General features: G+C 37.5%; 1 protein-coding gene across 1 annotated transcript; it reads left to right on the top strand.

The window, feature by feature from the left end:
* Positions 1-1,376: 1,376 nt before the first annotated feature.
* Positions 1,377-20,723, top strand: LOC108681204 (irregular chiasm C-roughest protein). Its single transcript, XM_047880548.1, has 14 exons — positions 1,377-1,900; positions 2,670-2,782; positions 3,055-3,148; positions 3,705-3,837; positions 4,131-4,321; positions 4,724-4,852; positions 8,424-8,523; positions 9,490-9,669; positions 10,158-10,428; positions 10,870-11,028; positions 11,425-11,532; positions 15,669-15,937; positions 16,435-16,832; positions 17,045-20,723. Exons 1-14 carry the CDS (start codon positions 1,377-1,379, stop codon positions 17,226-17,228), a joined length of 2,853 nt encoding a protein of 950 aa, XP_047736504.1. The 3' UTR covers positions 17,229-20,723.
* Positions 20,724-20,990: the final 267 nt, after the last annotated feature.

The following is a 20,990-nucleotide window of genomic DNA, read 5'->3' as shown; positions in this document are numbered from 1 at the left end:
GCTCTGCAGAGGAGCACGATGTTGCCTCGTTTATTTGAAATTCCTCATTTCTAAGACCTTCATTTCCTTCTGCCGTCGTCTCTCTTGAACCGTCATCTCATTTCCAGGTTCGCTCATCATGTGCCGAATACAGGCGCCCTCCACCTCTGCAGGGAAAGTATTAGGGAAAAAGAAATCTCGTAACCGCTGGCAATCTGTTGCACTGTGAGCGCTGGTCTCATCCCTGAGCGAGTGAGCGAGGCCAGCGTTGCCACTAAAACGATAGGGACACAAGTTTTAATTACGCCTCTCGAGTTTCAGCAAGTCCCCCTAAAGCTCCAAATTACGTGCAAAAACACTGAAACCGGCGGCGGGATTTTAGAGTTTCTGTGCTGATTAAAGAGAAATATTTAATTAGTTCTACGGCCGAGTTAATTGTTGAAATGGTCCCAGCCAGTGCTTACTTAGTGCCTTCACACTAAGCATAAGCTTCATTGCAGGCAATTAAATTCATTTATGACAATAATTTAAAACAAAAAATATGCTTTATTGTTTACTTTTTTTAAATTTCACCTCAAGTAGTTATGAGAAGAAACATATCAAAATTTCGTTGAACTCATCGTATATTAAAAAAGTGCTTGATGTGAACCAACTTCTTCAGATTTACTGAGAATTTTCCAATTTGAAATTAAAAAGGTTACTGAGTATTTGATAAAATAAAACTTTTAAAATTTAGTACCGTAACGGCTATACGTTCTTTCTACGAAAACGAATTAATGATTATTCAAGTATTTCCTTTTCTTGCAGGTAAAATGATTTGTGTGAACGGTTGGCTCGAATCCTGGATCTGGATTTTTAGTTTACATCTGGTCTGCGGCAGCTGGATTGTAGTGGATAAAATAGACCTGGACGGGTCTTCGTGGCCCAGCAGTGCTTGGTATCAGCAAAATCATCAGGAGCCGTCAGCTGACGTCAGGATCCTCCTTAGTCCTTGTGCTGACGCTGATGATTGCTTACGACCAAACAATCACGAAAGGTTAACCAGAAAAAAGGCCTTCAATATCACCGGTCATCATAAAATACTTTCAAAAATTGGAAATTCGAATTTTCATTTAAAAGGAAAATCTCGGCAAGCTCGAGAAATTTTTATTGTGAAACAATCTGAACGGCGGAAATCTGCAAGAAAAAGGAAAAACTTAATAAGCTTGATGAAAAGGAACCAGCTCAATCCGTTTAAAATTCAAGATAAGTCTACGAAGAATCCCAATTTCTTGTCACATGCTGTTTTCCTTCACAGCAAACGAAATTCGAATAATTTCAAAATGCAGAACCGAGGCGCTGGCGCTCATGAAAAACTCTTCAGAAAAAACAAGCGCCGCAATCAACGTGCAATATCAATGGCTTTCAAAGATCTCAATGGAAATTTAGATTATTCAGGAGATGAAAATAACTTTAATTCAGAATGGGATAGCTCTGAAGATGCAGCTGTTGATGACGACTTAAAAGTTCTATACGATGAATCCATCACAGGCTTCATTCAAGTTTTAAGTAACGGAAACCCTGTGAAGAAAGAAAATATTGCGACTCCAGAAAACTCTTCGCTTGACTACTCTGCAGAATCCCGCAACACGCAAAGCCTCTTTATTTCGGTATCCCAAGAACCAACCGTCCAGAATTTTTTCTCCTCGACCGCCTCCTCAATAGCATGGGAAGAGACAAATAACGCGAACGGCGGTCCCCACCACCGACACCGCAAACGAGGGGCGCTTCACTCACCAGTCGTGATCCACGACAGTCGCCTGGGCCCAGGTATGGGCGGGTCTGCGGTCGAGACGCTCGACTCGTCGGGCCTACAGCGCTTCGCCACCGAGCCGGCGCCGCAGACGGCCGTGCTTGGGTCCACGGTCGTCCTTCCTTGCAGGTGCGTGCGTCTTAGGCGAATTGATAAGCCATTTGATTATTATAGGATATGAGATCAGCATTGCTTGTGTGGAGAACCCCGCAGTAGATGTTATCACACCATAGGTGTTATACACATAGTGTAAGAACATTTATTAATTAATACGATTTCCTATGTGTGTATTACCCCTTCTGATAGTGGCAACTCGTGAAGATAGAGGGTAATCGTTGGCCTAATTTTTGATGGGTCATGGGTTTTGTGTAAGATTTTTTGGTCTCAAGACAGCAGCTGCAGCTACTCGGTTCAGCTGTCTTCATTGAAATTGGTTTCAGCCTCGTTGAATGTTATGAATGCAATAGTACTTATTATCAAATCTACATAAAGCAAGAATAATTAATTGATTGATATTTACCCGTTTTCGCACTTTTATCAATAAAAAAATTAATTTGATTCAATGTATTCATTTGTATTCTCTCGTCATTTTGTTGTCTATAAATGCAGTGCATGAATCGGTCAGTTTTCACAGATGAACACTTAGAAACTGATCTACCTCTGCAAACTTTTTTTCAATTTCACAAAAACTTCTCGGAAAACTCCCCAAGCTTCTTAACACTTCTCTGATCAATATGTCAGCTTGATAGCGTTTGATTTTATTGGGGCTTAATTTCGCGCTAAGTCGTCAATAGCTGTTAATTTAGTATTTTATACGTGCTGAGTTCAATTGGGTCTTTCTGCCGCAAGTTTAGTGATAGTTTTGTAAGGCTTCACTCACAATGTTCTCTGTTGACAGAGTTGTGAACAAAGTCGGTCATTTACAATGGACCAAAGATGGCTTCGGCTTGGGTAACGAAAGAAGGTTGTACGGATTTGCACGGTACAGCATGATCGGCTCAGACGACGAAGGTAATATAGAAATACAGTTTTCCTGTGTTGTGTGCTTGTCAAGTAATTTCTTACGAATTTTTTTATCATTCAGTTGAATCGGCTCATTATTCGAAAATTATGTTTATACCAAAATTGAATATTTTGTTCGCATTAATACGATTTTCTAAGTTTTGCTGGAAATAATTCAAAAGTCTAACGCAAACTTATATTTTACGGTTTACTATGTTCATAGTAATTCGTAATTGTTGATCTCAGTCGAATGTATGAATAATTAAATTTCACATGTCCAGGTGACTTCAGCCTACGGATCCAGCCCGTGCAGCTGGACGACGACGGACTCTTCCAGTGTCAGGTTTCAGCCAGCGATGGAGTGCCTGGCATAAGGTCAGCTCGGCTGATTTTGTCAACGTTCTCTTCTTTTATGGCGTTGTGCTAGCCTCGTTGCTTCCTTTCTTTTCCGACGAGCGGTACACCTTGATAAATTCGCTACCGAGGTACTAAACTGCAGTGCCAGCCAACTCTGCAGCCTTGTAGATAAAACGATTATATTTCAAGTGCATGCGCCCAGGCGTGTGGTTGATCGAATAATTCCTTAAAGTGTAGATCATTGTTACGACCTCCCATAGCACATGAGTTGCCACTATTTAGATACTGCATTGAACTCGCCTCTTGCTAATTATACTAATCTTAACTAGAATTCGGTTACCACATTTTAACTACGATGATGTTTTGATCGCACTATAAAGTTGTAGTTCAGTTTTGCCTAGATGATGAACCGCTTCTAATGGAGGCCGGCGACGTTAGTAGCAATGACGTTACTTTTGTTTCATTTTCTATCTCATGCCGTAAGATTCCCTTATATAAATCGCATAAATTAGCATAATTATAATTAGCGTAATTATAAATCGCTGAAATGCTGATTCATCATGGTCTATCACAGGTCTGAGGAGGTGCAGTTGAAGGTCTACGTACCACCAGACCCGCCTGTCGTGGAGCCTGCTGAGCTGCAGACCACAACTGGTCTTCACGCGACGCTGAAGTGCACCAGCAGAGGAGGCAAACCGCCCCCCGAGGTCTGAAATTTTATTCAGTAAAAGCAGAGCTCCAGTTATTCTCTCACAAACGAAAATCCGGAACGAATTTTTGAGCGTTGAATTTGCAGAATCCAACTAATATTAAGTAACAGAATTTTAGTCTATAAAAAACTATTATGCGATCAATTACCTTAGAATGGTCATGTACCGTGAGAGATAATTAATTGATTATTTTCATGCATATAACACTCTAATTAATGACCCCACAACAAATCATCGAAAAATCTATCATCATTCATAAAATGGAATATTCTTCTTGAATGCACATCCAGATCCAGTGGGTGGACGACAAGCACCCGCGGGACCCGTTGGGTCTGGGTGCCGTGACCACCATGGAGATGATGGGGGACAGCAAACGTTCCATCGTAACGTCCACACTCACATTCGTCCCCAGACGCACCCACGACAATAGCACCATCACCTGCATCACCTCGCACCAAGCCCTCTCCACGCCTCTCTTTAGGTGAACAATCTTTTGGTCCATCCATATCGTAAGTTACAGATGTATTCTCAATTACCTAAACCACCATGCGTCTCGCATATGAACAAATACTTTCAAATTTAAATAATTTCTTATTATTCCTCACACACAGCTCACAACACTCGCTGTTTCCCACAATCTTACGAAGAATCTAAGTTACGGAAACGTTTCTCTGCCTACCGAAACTCAAAGATGCATCCGCCATCTTTGACGGATGCATCTTTGATTCCGTCATCAAAGAACAGGCCGTCGAAGTGCCTATACTGTCCTCAATTCTCCTTTTATATTGAGGTTTACGAAGCTTTATTGAAGTTGAATTTCTTACGCTAAATTTATTATGCATTAATGATTTAAAATATGTTTTGTTGTGGATTTTGTGGGCAGCTCAGCGCGGGTGCGCGTGTACTTCGCCCCCGAGGTGCAGGTGAGCGCCCACCCGCCCAGGCTCGTCGAGGGCGACGACGCCCACTTCGTGTGCCACGCCGAGGCCAACCCACCTGACCTCAGCTTCAGGTAACTCAATAACTCAACTATATGATCTAACTTAAACTTCTTTAACTATAGCAGTTACTCAACATGGATACTATGAATTAAGTATAAATAATTATTCGTACTTACTGATTTTCAAAGGAGTTTGGGGTTGTTCGCTCTTTCTTGTCTCGGGTCTAGTCTTACTGTGTGTTATTTGTACATTCAGCGTCAGCAGTTTAAGACTAGTACTAAACTCTGCATATAGAAAAGGATTTAACATCTTAGGCGCATCAATTTTTTGTTGCTATAAGCCTGTTTTATCTTCGCAATCCTGCATGGTAAGGGAAAATTCTTATCAACTGTAATAGGGATGAACTATCTAATGATCAATGTTATAAAATTTTAGAGATAAACTTTAATGATTTTGTTCGTCGTCCGTAGGAAACTAGTATCTTATATACTTTTATGAGTCACATGTTCTTCGGCATGAAATAGAACCTCAGAATAATAGTTACTCTTCCATATATATACTGCCTATTTACAAAACTGCAAAACAAATTTCGATAATGCACTCATGATATAACTTCCGCCGTAATTCCATTTAATTTTTTGGCACTTTGATGTTTTGTGGGATAACTTCTGTTGGGTGATATTTGACTTCAGATGATTCCTTTGAAAAATTGTTAAGTTCATAATTCTGTTTAAGCTTGAATTTAGCGTTTATCTTATCAATCTCTTTAGTAATATTGTTTAAAGTAATGTTTTATTTAGGCACACATTTATTTTTCCCGACTACAGAAAAGAAAAGAGTACATTGTCTTCACAAACATAACTATAATAATAAAATATTCAAAAAATACGCAATATAAGCGTATAAAACCATTACTTTCTAAATACTGACACTATCTATTATGTTATCTCGGCTTACGGGAAAATTTTTCCGTTTGTTCTTCCGTTTGGTCTTAATTTGTGGGGTTTTAAATTTAACGTTATTTTTTTTTTTGGTTCTTTGGTTTTTTTTTATTAATTTTTTTTTCATTTTGGATTGGTTTTTGGAGTTTTTGATTTTTGGATTGTTAGGATTTTTTTGGAGGTGCTTGAACTTTTGTTGGGAATTTCTTGTTAAAAAGGGCGGCGGTTGGACGGGGTTGTTGAAGGCGGCTTTTTTTGGTTTGAAAGGTTTTTTTTTGGACTTGAGGTTATTGGTTGCTTTTTTTTCTTTTTCCGTTCTTTTTTTTGAGAAAACTTTTAATGTAAATGTGACGTCTTGTGCTATAAATTTTTTTCTTTGGCCGTTGTTTTGATTGACCTTTGACCTTGTTCTTTTCGGCCGGTCAAAATACCGGTGAATTCTTGCAGAACTTGAATTGTTATTTCCCTGGCCATTATATTTAATGGTGGTCACTGGACTCTGAAGGCCGCATCCTCAAAGGACAAATTCAGCTTTTGATCTTCTGTGTAGCGAGTGATACGCAACCACATTGCATACAACGTACCTCACACAAGAATTCGTTCTTTCGGCCACAGCCAACCTCTTCCGTACACTGACCACAACTCCTATCACTGACTTCTCTAAAGCCGACTGAATTGCACCAATTCTGGAGATTCAAAACCTACAAAGGAAGTCCCCCTAAAAGAACATGGAACGCTACTCTAGCCGAGAACTTTGGATTTAAGCCATCATTTTGAACCGCTTGTTTGATTTTGTGGGTCGAAAATCTCGACTTTTTTATTTTCAGTCTGCCTTAAAGATTACAGATGCTAGACGATCGTAGGAAATGCAATGAATAAACATGAATAAAGAAGTATAACTTTCCAATGTTTTAGCGATTTATACTGGCACCAAAGAGAAGTTCTGCTTGAAAAAATAAAGAGGTATTTATAAAGTTCCTTTAAAAAAGTTACATAAGAAGATTAATGACGAGTAGCGCGTCCTAGAATTTAGCTTACAAAGTACACATCTTGTTAGCTGGCAGCACGCATCATCTGATTGCGACATCAGCATCACTTATCAGAGCCTAGCATCAGTAATGGAGACTTGGTTTTGATCAGCTGTCAGAATATTTAATTTATTGGAAACGTCTAATTTACGCTGAACTTGCACCGACTTAACATTGTCGTGAGTTTTTTAAAAGTGAATCTGTGCGCTTTATTCCTATGCTCATTTCTAGAAAAAAGCAGGTTCGTAAATTTGGAAATGTCTGTGAATTTTAACGAAATTATGATTGACTCCTGAGTTTTGTTCATTGGAGTTTAACAATTTACACCGTCAATCCCCAAATCTTGGCGACTGTTACTACACTTACGGTAAAAATTTATCATCAATAAGTGGCACGTATACTGAACAGCATCACCTGGAAGTGCTACAGCATTCCTGCGCACAGTATTCTCAAAAATCCCTAGCGAGGATCCCTCATCTGTCGAAATGCACCAATCCCATTCCATTTAGCATGAGTCGCAATCATGATGATCAGGCTCGATGGAGATAATTGCGTGCGGATAATTGTCACTGATTGACTTTTTTCGCAGAAGATCTGCGCAATTATCACCGATGGGATGTGACTTTTTCGTCACGCTTCCGCTCCATGCGCAGCACAATTAGAAAGCCCGTCGGAAATATGGCCGAATGCCGCACAATACCTTCGTTTGAAGAGAATTCCTTGAGTGTAAAGCTTGCGATGAAACTCATCATTATCGAGAACTGACGTATTTCGTTGATGTTTTTCTGTTGTCTGCTTGTCGATTTCCTATTTTGCCGTGGAAATAAATCCCTAAACGACGCATTTTTCGTCATTAGCGAGAATCGCGCTGTGAAAAGATTTCCCTTGCGTGTTTTGGGCAGCTGTTAATTTATTTATTTTTGTTTTCTCGGCAGAACTGATTTTATGATTTAGGATCTGAAATTCATTACATTTGTAACTTATTTTCGCAATAAATTATCTGAGCAACCTTTAACGTGAGAAACAATATAAATATATTAATAAATATATTAATCTACGCAATATCTCGGGGATAACTTGAGGCGAACATTCATATTCTGATACCAGAACTTCTTGAGTATTGATCCAAATATTAATAAAATAATTCTAAATTTATTCTTTCCATGTTTGAATTCAATTTCCAAAGAATGCTTGTTGCAAATTTCGGAATCTCGTGAGACTAATTAAGGTCCAATAAAATGAAAAAACCTCGTTATAAAGAAAGATTTTCAAAAAATTAACTTGGAACATCAAAATAGACATCTTTCGTATCTAAGCCAAATACATACCTTTGAAACCAAGAAACTCTACTTCATTGTAAACTCGTTAGGAAAACTCGTCATGAATTTATGAACATGTTTCTTCTTTAGCCGCTTGACTGCAAGAACAAATGTGCCGTTAGTGGACAAATTTCAATGCCATTCACTACAAAATTTCGCCGTGAATTTGATAATCTTGGCTGAAAAGTCGGAGTTTCCGTGCGATTATCGGCAGGAATTCATAATCTTGTCATTCGCCCGCTAACCTTAAAGAAAATCCGTGCTCTTACCAATAATGCCGATGACATTTATTGAAAAAATTGATTTATTTCGTTGCAGTACAGGATAAATACAGGATATGGTATGCTTTCACAGATGGTACCACAACAGCGTTGAGCTCGAGAACCAAACACTGAGGACTTTAACGCTGCCGAGGATCTCAAGGGACATGCATAAGGACACGGTATCCTGCGAGGTCAGCTGCATCTCTGAACTTTTATATTTTAGTTTAAGAAATAATTTAAATTTCAAAACAGATGACATTACATTGCCAGTTGAGGATAATTATTTTTTCTTAGTAATAACAGTTAACTACTGTAATTTAGGCTGTATAGTAAATTTTAGTTTCAGATAGTGACAAGACTAAAAAATCTTATAGTCCCATTATTAATGTTTAATCAGGCTTTGAACAATTAACAGGTTAAAATAACACACTTTAACATGATTCTACGAGTGTCACAAAGATTCAATACAAAGTATAAGGAGACTATTAGTTCCCTTTTGTTCGAAATTCATCATTCGTTCCTTTGCGTTCTCTTGTACGCTCTCATTTCTATGTTAATTTTAAACCTCTCCCTCGCCTAATCGTTTTCCCGTCAGCCTGTGAACGAGCTCAGCAGATAAGATCGATACTGCGATAGTTTCTATAGAGGTAATTATGGCCGGACGACGCATTCTCGCAGACTCAGACTAAATACATCACGGATACTTTGAATGGAAAATTGATTGCCTTGAAACCAGCCGCTCAGGATAGTGGCTCTATAGAGGCTGAGTTATGCTGCTTGTATCGCTCCGAGCATTATTGCATACATTGAAACGAAAGCATATAATACAGTATTTTGTATGTTTTGACTTCAAATTAGAAGCCAGCATCTTTTTTGTTACGGCTCTCCACGTGTGATGTGTTTTATTCTCACATGAATATGTTCAATTCATATGAGCTTTTAAACTAGTCATAAATGAGTTAAATTCAGACTTACTTCAAATAAAACGTAAAAAAATTCTGGCTGTTTAGGTTAACAACCACGTGCATTGTGTAAGTTATATGCGTCTTTATCATGTATTTTATCTACTATCATTCAAGGTTAACTAAAGGTTATCATGTACTTTCTCATGTACTTTATCTCTTATCATTCAAGGTTAACTGAAGGTTATGCTGCAGGTGTCCAACAAAGTAGGATCGTCTAAGAAGACCCTGGGGGTACACGTCCGGTACGGGCCAGTGTTCAGGTCGCTGCCCCTGGACGCTGCGGCAGAGACGGGCCAGGAGGTGCTGCTCAGATGCAGCGTCGACGCCAACCCCCAGCCTTCCATCGTGTGGCTGCAGGAGGGGGACAACAAAGTTTGTTATCTCTCATAGTATGAAATCTATAATCTAATCAATCTATAATCAATTGCATCAATCATATCATCAATTGCATTTTCGTGCATTTATATAGTATGTTTTTTAATGGCTCTATTTTATCTATTTATTCATGGATGTCGGGTTATTAAATTGAAATTTTATTATACAATACTTGGTATTATTCTCACCTATTAGAATCTTGATTGTACTTGATTAGAATTTTCACACAGAAGTTTCAAGAGTAAATCACTGTAAGCATCGATTGACTGACGTGAAGAATTTTATTTTACAATATTTTTAGAAACTAGCAATTTTTGAAAATGATTTCAATATAAATGACGAAATTTACAAATGGCTGGATAAAGTATCCTCTCAGCCTAATTAAGACCCAAAATATCCCTCCCACGAGCCACGATATTAAAATGTCAATTAACTTGACTCAAATCGACCCCAGTAATGCACACATTCACTGCCTTCCATATTAGATCATCGGGAACGGGTCAGAGCTGCGGGTGTCGGTGAGCCCGCTGACCGCGGGTGCGTATCGCTGCGTAGCGGGGGTGCGGGAACGCGACCTACAATTCCCCGAGCTAATTGGCAAGATGAAAGTGCTCCTCAAGGGGCCACCCACCATTGTGAGCCCCACGGACCAAGTGGGGCGGCCTGGGGCGACCGTGCACTTAGAATGCAATACAGTGTCCGTCCCAAGCCCCATCAAAGTCACGTGGACGTACAGAGGGAAGCCCGTTGATCTCGGTACGTAGGCAAAATTACTGATGAGAATAACGTTCGATTAAGTGCATACGCGTTTGATTTATGTAATGATATACATTTATTAAAGTTAATTAAAGTTAATCTTTTATATTGAGATGTCTTGCAAATTTCTCATTCCCCATGCTTTTTGTTCATCAATTCCAGGGAACAAATTTCAATCCCGAGAACAAATTTTTATAATTTTATTCAAACGAACAGAATGCAAAACTATATTTGTTTGACTAGTCTTTAATAATTCCCATACACATCAACGTGGCACTTGATCACCTTGGACTTAAAGTATAAATATCAATTACTATAAAAAAATCAAAGTAAAAAAAGACCGTCCATGATTATGTATCCACTAGTTTGTATATTGGACTCATTAGCAGACTTCCTCCATGATTATGTTTCCTTTAATTAGTATATTTGACTCGCGTGCAGGCAGTTCGCGCTACGAAGTGAAGGAAGAGCAGCGGCTCGAAGGCCTACGAACAATCCTTGTCATTCATGATGCAGCAGAGACGGACTTCGGCGACTACAACTGTTCGGTGGTGAACGAGTACGGCGTCGCCAGGAAACTCATACGACTTAACGAAGAAAGTAAGAGCACAGAGACGCAATCCCGAGACTCTAAGATCGGATGCCGGAGTTTCTTTCACTGAAATTTCTTTATATTTTAAGCAGTGAACAATGAGCATTGAATTAATTTATAGTAAGAGCACAGAGACGCAATCCATAGACCCTATAAGATCGTAAGACGGGTTTTCTTTCATTAAAATTTATTTATAAATTAGGCAGTGAACAATGAGCAGTGAATTAGTTTATAGAAAAAATACGAATAAAACCGGTGTGCCATTACATTTTCTATCGTTATACTTTATAGCATACATTTTATGCATTTTCTAGAATAATATTTTCATTACTTCCAATAACTTCGTTTCTTTGAGAAAACTTTCTCAGTTCTCGCAATTAATTCAAAATATTGTTGTTGACCAGAGCGCGTCCCCCTGGCGCTAGTGCTAGGCAGCTCAGGCGCCTTCTTCCTCGTTGTCCTTCCTGTGGCGATTTGTGTACTCTGCAGGAAACGCGTCTGTCGCGATAAAGGTAATTATTAATATTAATATATAATATTAATAATAATATATAATATTATTAATATTAATATTAATATATAATATTAATTTGAATATACGCAATATACTTAAAGGTCATCTATTCATTCCGAGAGAGTAATTTAGTGTTAAGCGCAACCTGATGTCAACCACTTCTGAACCAGCGGATCAGATGAATTTCAATGCCCGGTGGAAGCTACATCCAACTAGATTATGCAGAAAACTCAAATTTGGTTCCAACTTTCACAATATATTTACATCTCTCGTTATCTAGTTTTATCAATGATAATCTAGTTATCTTAGTTTTATCACTGAAAAGTTTTTTCTATCTCTCAGGATCTAGTTTTTCTTTGTATAATCTATTTATGAAGTGATATCTTTCCACCTCAGTTGTGGACATAAGGCCCCAACTAGACGCACTTGCAACTTAATTTTAAATATAAAGATCAATAACTTAAACACACATATGCATGGCAAGTAATTTCAGTTAAAACGTTCATATGTCATTTTAAACGTGCACAGCCGACTCAGATATAACGTGCACCTTCGTCTCAGTTATAACGTGCGCCTTCGTCTCAGTTCCTCGTTGTCCTTCCTTTGGCGATTTGTGTGCTCTGCAGGAAACGCGTCTGTCGCGATAAAGGTAATTATTAATATTAATATATAATATTAATATTAATATTAGAGGTCATCTATTTATTCCGAGAGAGCAATCTAGTGTTAAGAGCAACCTGATGTCAACCACTTCTGCGAGCGGATCAGAAGAATTATATGCCCGGTGGAAGCTACAACTAACTAGATGATGCCGAAAACTCAAATCTGGTTCTAACTTTCAATGTATTTACACCTATCGTTATCTAGTTTTATCAATACTAATCTAGTTATCCTACTTTTGTCACTAAGTTATTTCTATCTTTCAGGATCTAGTTTTTCTTTGCATAATCCATTTATCAAAGTGATATCTTTCCACCTCAGTTGTGGACATAAGACCTTAACTAGACGCACTTGCAACCTAATATTAAATCTAAAAGATCAATAACTTATGTACATATGGCAAGTACTTTTAGTTAAAGCGTTCATATCTCATTTACAACGTACGCCTTCGTCTAAGTTATAACGTGCACCTTCGTCTCAGTTATAACGTGCACCTTCGTCTCAGTTATAACGTGCAGTCTCGATTATTACGCACGCCTTCGTCTCAGTTATAACGTGCACCGTCTCGGTTATTACGTACGCCTTCGTCTCAGTTTTAACGCGCGCTGTTGTCACGTCATGCATCCAAAAAGCAGAAAGCTTCGTCCTGCGTCCGCGCATGGCGGGCAATTTAGTCAATTTTGTCAGTTTTGTGTCCCCTCTCTTCACTTTTATGGGCTGCGCTTCAGGTTTCGTACTTCGTTCGCAATGTAAACGTCTCCATGAAAAGACTGCGTCGAGGCATATTGCTGCTGGTTTCAAAAAGCTTCTCTGTTTGGTTTCCACGAGCTAAACTTTATAAACAACTTTTTCCTTGCAGACTTTAAAATTTATTTCATTTGTGGTGGAGACAGGTATATTTATACCTCTTCACATTGCTGATAAGTTGCTATAATGTGATATTGATTATTTTTGAGAGTTATGATAGGTTCTTCCTTGAGGTATTTCCAAAGGTAATTTTCTTCATTTTAGTAAAGCATTAAGCCTCGAGTTGTAAATTTCAAATAACTTAATAACTTTAATCTGCTTGAATTGAAACTTTGAAAAGCAGCATAATTAAAGTCACATTTAGGTAAGTTAGGTTGAAATTATTTATCGTTTAGATCCATTAGTATCATCTACAGTGGTAGCATTTTCGTTTTAAATTAATTTCGTCTAAATCAATAATTCTATTAATCGTTCATATATAAATTATATTTTTTATTATCAAAGTCTACATGTGTTGAATATCGGACTTGATTACTCTTCTACCTGATCACTCTCCTATCAGTTAAAAAAAGTTTTTTTTCTTTTTTCTGCTCAATAAATTTCAATCTTAAGTCTTGATCCTCCTTCCTGTGATCTAAACTGCCCGATAAAAATCAATGTTTTTCTGAACTTTTAACTCGACCGGAGGCCGAAGTTAAATTAGCATCCATTATCCAATCTAGGGATAACTGTCAGCAGCGTTACTGGTGCTACCTCCTCAGGATCACCAGCTTCCATCGTACTAACGCTGCTGCTGAGCTGCATTTCTGTTTATTGTTCTTAATTTGAGAGAATAATCATAAGTTTGGATATAATCTTCAGTTTGGGAACTAAGGATAAAGTTTATTGGCAATCGTTTTATTAGTGGCAATTTTCATAATGATTGGAAGCAACGACTTAATAATATTCTTTAAACATTGTCCATTCGCAGGAACACTGCACTCGAAAGAGCCAAAAAGCAGATTTTATGTATTAAAGTTAAGTGATGCATTCATGTCGTAAGCTGTCTAAAAACAAGAATTTTTTTCATGCGTGAAATACAGTTTTAAAATAATATAATCATGAGGAAGGCTTACCTATTTTACCAAACATCGATAAATTCAATACAATTCTCTTCAATTCCATTGCCACCCAAGAATCTAAATAACTGCTCGTATTCGACGAAAGTCTACGGACTTTACAACAAGAAATTTATTTACTTTCCAAAGAGTTGTTTATTGAACGCTGAATTGTACACATTACGATTTGGTTTATAATAATCTTATAATATTTAGAAATTATAAATCTTCATTCTTTCGATAGTTTCCTTTGGCAACTTAAAAAAATTAAAAATTCTAAATAAGCCAATCTTTTTTAATTAATTTAACATCAACACTAACTTACAACAAAATAAACCGTTTTCAATATTGATATTTTTATAAACTAAGTGCGTCTCTAAATAATAAAAAATGCATTGATCCCATTATTTGCTCATATTCATTCTATGAACCTTATTTGAATGTATTCACCTCCCACTTATGCATTTATTCACCACAAGCCGGATGCAGCTGCTGCTCGAGAAGCCTCATGCGCAATCGCAGCGTTTCAGGCCACATGCACAGAACCGTCAGGTTCTCGCGAGGTCAGCAATATACTTGCTGCTAACTGCCTTCAATAAAATCATTTAACAATAAACAAATCTATGACATAAATGCTTAGCCTGCTTCGATTTACATGAAGTGCACTAACCCTCTGTTCAAACGAAAAATGCCTAACCAACACCAACCATCTGTACAAACAGTTGACAGTTAAACTAACCACCTGTGCGAATAGGGGACAGTTACTCTAACCATCTGTGCAAACAATGGACGGTTACACTAACCATCTATACAATAAGTGGACGATTACACTAACCATCTGTACAATAAGTGGACGGTTACACTAACCATCTGTACAATAAGTGGACGGTTACACTAACCATCTGTACAATAAGTGGACGGTTTTAAAAACGTCCGAGACGTTCGTTTGTGTAAACTTTCTAATAACGAAACACTTTTATTTTCGGCTGTCTACTATTAAAATCGAGCCTCAGAAAATATAATAATTCACAAATCAGTTATTTTCTTAAAACGCGTATTATAATCGAATGTAGGCGTATAATTCATGGTAACTCTTTCCTCTTAGAATTAACTCTATCTTTTGTCCTTTATTAATATGAAAATGTAGCTGCAAACTTTATGATGTTGTAAACGCAGAAAAGTCTTATATAATACAATTCATCCATTAGAAATAAAATTCCCATAAAATATCTCGACGCGACCATCACCGTGTATGAGTGTTCGAATAGCCTTTATATTTACGGTGCCTGGTTTAAAACGTGTGCACAAGCTTTCATAAATGCATTAAGTAACCTAAATGAACAGTACAAGTGTTTCAGTAAATAAAACATGAAATGGATGAAAAATGCTGCGGGTATAATACTGTTCTAAAACACAGAAAATAAACATTTTCACCTAATTTAGGACATTGAATTGAAAAAAAATTATCCAGATTATATTGGATTTAGAAACCACCACCAGTAGAACTAAATTTCCCAATATCCCCTGAACGTGATCACTGCAAAGCAAAATCTGCAGCTCAAAAGTTTCCACACTACCCAGAGCCTCCCCCACTAAACTTTTCGCTACACATCCACTCTTTCTCTTTTAGATTCCCCGGAACCCGAAAAGATGGTCTCAACACCGTCCGGACCTCCGAACATGTATTCCGCAAATGCGGACGCCCGCCTCAGCGACCGAGCCACTCCGTCTCCAACTCATGCCTCCCGAGGCCACGAGAACAACTCGATGGCGGCGACCGGTTTGGGCGACAACAACCTCTGTGGTAACAACAATTTCTTGGAGGTCAACAGGTCCCAGAAGAACAACAGTTATGGACATGACGGAACCTCCACCTTCTCGCCGCAGATCAGGCGCGAGGTAAATCTTTCGATAATGAGAGTCTTCAACTCTAACAAACGTCTGTAGTCAATAATTATTATAAAATTTCCTCATTGACTTCTAGAAAAATTCGCATCAAAAGCAGTTCTGTATTTGATTTCTATTTGGAATGAAAACTTCAATTTCATTTCAGGCCCATTCATCTATCATAGCAAAATTCTTTTGTGGGATTTATGTATAATTTTAATTGTTTTATTCTGTCTCTTCGTGTTTGGTATCTTTTTAAGTCATCCAATATTCCAGCATTCCATTATGGGAAGCTGCAGGACGGAAGAAAACTTCCCTGAATCCTTCTGTGCCGATTAATTCAATACTAGAAAATGATAAATGTTCTATCATAAGATGAAAATTCTCCTATAGGATAAAAACATTACCATATGATAAAAATTTTACAATAAAATTAAAATAATATGCAGATTTTACCAACAATTTCACTCATCAAAGCTCAATTATTTATTTGGTCTGTGGGATGGCAGCACCGAGACGACCATTCAGTGTACATGCCGCTGATGAGCCTCAACGACGACCACGACATCGAGCGCCGCTGTTCCCTCTCCGGCCTCGGCAGCGCCAGGGCCGCGCCGCCGGCCGACCCAAGAACCCCCGACTTCTGCACCATGAGACGAGGAGCTCGGGGGCCTGACATTACCCTGAGCCACCACATGGACAGAAGCGCAGGACATACGCTTGAAAACAATGGGGCTATAAGTCATCACTTGGAAAATAATGGGAGTGGTTCAATGATGGCACTGCCGCAGCCGGTGAACGGAATAAGGCACAACGGAGACATTTTTCATGCTCCTTGTGACGCATATGGCGTGGCTCATGATGGAATGAGGCAGAGTCTTGACATGAACCATCACATGAACAGCAGGTGAGACGTATATTTTAATGTTGACTTTGATGTCACTTTCGTAATTAACTAACAATACCAAATTCCTCTGCAATCTTGGATACAGATAAGAAATAATCCATCGACTGTCTAAATTTATTTCAAATTACAGTATACGATTTAGTGGATAAAGCAGTTATTTTCCTCAGACTTTAGCTATTTAATTAACCTGTTTTGTCTTCACTCGCTGCCAGGTACTCCCCTTACTCTCCCTACGGCCCCTCTCCACCCCCTCATCTACGTTCCCCTCTACACAATGGGTACAGCGCTGCTAACCCCTCGACCTCCCCTCGTCTAGACCACAATGTAAACAGACGTGCAGAAGCTGACTACATATATTCGTCGGGCGCCATATTGAAGCCGGGCACACTCGTCTGACATCGAAATTAATTACATAGAATTCAATTTCTGTCAATAAAAGTTATATAACTAATCTTTTCCTTTGTGATTTGAGGTTGTAAATATTTCCTACCTAATCAAATTCACGAATTTCCATAAATATAAAAACAATGATTCAAATGCAATAAAATATCAGCGGTACGGGTGTACAAGTACGAACGGGTGCGATACACCGTATACCGGGGCGCTTCAACTAATTTAATAGATATCTAAAAAAAACTAAAATGCGTAATGGCTTAATTTTGGTTATTAATGCATTTTTTCAGTATAAAAACCGCAATTTTTAACAGAACATTCTAATTATCTAAAAGGATGTTACTAGCGTATAAAACAATCGCGTACTTTTAAATAGCTCAAGGAAAATCGTAGAAGCATCACCTTTCAAAGATTACTCCATTTTGTCATTTTTGGGATTTCGATTTGCGAACGGTCAGAACACTTAACATTATTTCAAGGTAATACATTTCTCGTGTGAATATCGGGTCTGAACGAAGAAATTTTCCTTTGATTATAAACGCAATTTGCACGTATTTAGAAGTTATTTGCTATATAGTACAACTAATCTTAGTCTGTGGATAATTTAGTCACTCCGAGCAACTTAGTTCAAGAAATAATAGTAAAAAAGTAGGACCTGAACGTTATTCAAGAAATCGTAGTGAAATATTACAAAGAGACTTGCCATTACTACATCATTAGAACAAGGATTGATGAAGGATAATGATTAGATGTGTTAAAAGCCCTTTCAAATAAATTAATTTAGATAAATACTTTGCACCTAGAACGTCCGAATCCTTGCACGCTAGATAAAAAGTGACTATTCTCCTATATTCTTTCATTAGCTTACTCGATTAGAATATTTTTTATTATCTCCCAACAAATCGCACTTCTCCCCAGAAATTTTCCCTAGTTAAACTACTCTATTAGTCAAATTTCATTTTTTTATACCCAATATAAAAAATTATTCGAAGTTTGATGAGCGACTGCCTTGATCAGAAGCGAAAGAATGACGAAGGCCGCTCAGAAAATATCGTTTCATAGCTCTCAACAGTCAAGATCAATAATTCATAAATGTGAGGCAATTAATATAACATTAAATAATAATAATCTTAAAATTGGAATTGAGATTGTGATCGCAGTTTAATTCATTTCGAAATGCAAGGTTCTGATGTAATTCTAATCATTTACGTATTCGTAATTGCGTGATTTTCATGCACAAATAAGGCTGACTCGCCAGGCGTTCACAAAATTATCAAGTCATGGCGCAGGGCAGTGTTTTCGGAAAATTTTTCAAAAATTTCAAATTTTTGGATGATCGCAAAGCTTCGCTGATCGCAAGGTCGTCTTAAAAAAATGAGGGCTTAGAGATCCAAGTTTTGCACCCTCTATTCACAGGAGTTAAACATAAAAAGCGTATTTTCGTTCATAAGACTCTTTTTGAAATCTTACATTAAACTGCTAATTTCACTCGCTGTTATTATAATGTGTACGAAGGCATTCATAATTAAGAAGAAGCTAAAAAATATTGCACATATCATTTCTTGTATACCCGTTAGTTAATGTAGAGCGAGTAGAATCAATCGTATTTAAAGCAATCACAAATAATTATTAATTTATAAGAGTAGCTTATTCATAGCTGCACCACCCAATAGAAACTGTGCATATCACATAAGATTGCCGGAAATTTACGGGCATTTAACCACATTTATGTATCTGAAAGTTCGATCAACTTGCCAGACGCGGGAAACTCGAGCAACGACTGTATGGAGCAAATGCGTGAGAACATTTTCACTATTTTTATTCATTTTGAAATTCATTCGACAGACACTTTACATTAAATTTGTTTCCCCAGTATTTCGTAATAAATAATGTGCCGAGATTATGATAATTTGTTCGTCTTTCATGAACAAATTTCATCAATTTCATCAATCAATTTCATTTCATCTTTCACCCCGATTAATTTAACGTAAAATGCCATATTCCGAAGAAAGAAGCAAGTTAAATGTGTGATAAATTTTGACACAACTGTAAAAATAATTCACTTTGATTAAGGCTTTTCTTCTTAATTTGTCATTAGTGGTTGACACTCAAGAACCAATAACCTTAAGTTCGGATACCAATAATCAAATGAAAGAAAATATGTTATGTTAAATCTACATGATATATATGGTAAAGAATTTATGCACGGCCTCAGTGTAAATCAAGCCTTGTGATCAGAGACACATTTGAGAGTAATAAATTAAATGTCGAGAAACACTGGAAATTATGCCTGGCTTCCCTGTAAACACGTTGTTCCTTATTGTAAAAATCGCATGATATCTTATTATTCCACGTTCGAATTGGAATTACAGAAGTATATATTTTTTTCCACGTTCGATTGAAAGAATCATTTTGTGGCTTCAAAGTTTCCAAAGTTCATCAGCAAAAATAAAAATTTTTCATATACGGTAGAATATTTTTCCTTGATTTTATTAGTTGATTGTTTTCTAATAATTAATGAGGAGCGGTTATTAATGAAATTCATTTTATTTACTCATGAACAAATCATTTTCAAAATTATGCAAAGCTTTCCCGTGTTTCCTGTGAAATCAATAAAAAATTTTGTATATCATAAAAAATTAAGATAAGCTTTGCTTGTTCTGGGATGCATATAGAATTATACTCTTTAGAAAAAAAAGTGAAAGTAGTTCTTTGAAAGCTTTATTTTCACATTCCATTCTTCCGTCATTCTCCATCATTCCATTTCTATGGTATAAAGTTCACTTGACGCTTCATGCCATTAATCGCACACCCAAGTAACGCTTCTGAGCCTTAGTGCCGCCTCCTTGTACATAATATCTTTCAATATACATTCTGCAAGATAATTATAACTCCTAAATCAGGCTCTTATAAATCAAAAGCTTTCTTTCTAATCAGCAAGCTTTGGTAAATGCTCATCGCAGTTCAATTGTAGGCGCTCAACCGATTTACATTTTGTCCCGCTCATGTAAATGTTTCTGCTCACGAGTTTCATCGTAATTGTTGAATCACGGGCTATAATGGACGGCACCGTTCACTTTTAGATCTGTATTCAACCCTTTATTTGAATTCGCTAATGATATAAACCCAAATGCTGACGATATCCAGGGGTTGGATTGATCTGGCATCTCAAAGAAATTTTGCTGCCATGCTCCAAGCTCCAAATTTAATGACATCATCTTCCGGCGCTCAGGGACAATCTTTCAACATATCCAACGTTCTCTTTGGTCGTCCAAATTCCCGTGAAAGTATTTTACGGATCTTTTAATGTTTTATTCATGCGCGGGTTTGCCGCTCGCAAGAAATTATTGATGGCTGAAATGAGGATTACAGTTCCATCGCGTACAGATTGCATCGTTTCGTGACAGGATAAAAAACACAGACATCGGTTAAAATTCTCCAGGATGTTGTGTCCCAAAGACCATCACTGGAATTTGTAATTTTGTAATAAATTGAGATTTCCGGTTGAAAACATTTTCTTGTCCCCAATAAAACTTGGTGTATTCTGGGTTTTAGATCTGAGGATTCCTTGCCCTCTTCAATTAATGGGCTTCATATGAAGCCCATTAATTGAAGTCAGGCTTTCACCTGAAGTTCATTAATTTGCAACTTTGTTCAACATTTATAAATGCATTCACTTATTGTTTGACAGAAATTGAAGCCTTTCTTAACAAGGAGCAACAAATTAACCTGGCAGGCAATTATTAATATCTGTGAAAATATTAC

The sequence above is a fragment of the Hyalella azteca genome, unplaced genomic scaffold (genome assembly GCF_000764305.2).
Source record: "Hyalella azteca isolate HAZT.00-mixed unplaced genomic scaffold, Hazt_2.0.2 contig5554, whole genome shotgun sequence".
Classification (NCBI taxonomy): Eukaryota; Metazoa; Arthropoda; class Malacostraca; order Amphipoda; family Hyalellidae; genus Hyalella; species Hyalella azteca.
This window is presented reverse-complemented; position numbering and strand designations above follow the sequence as displayed.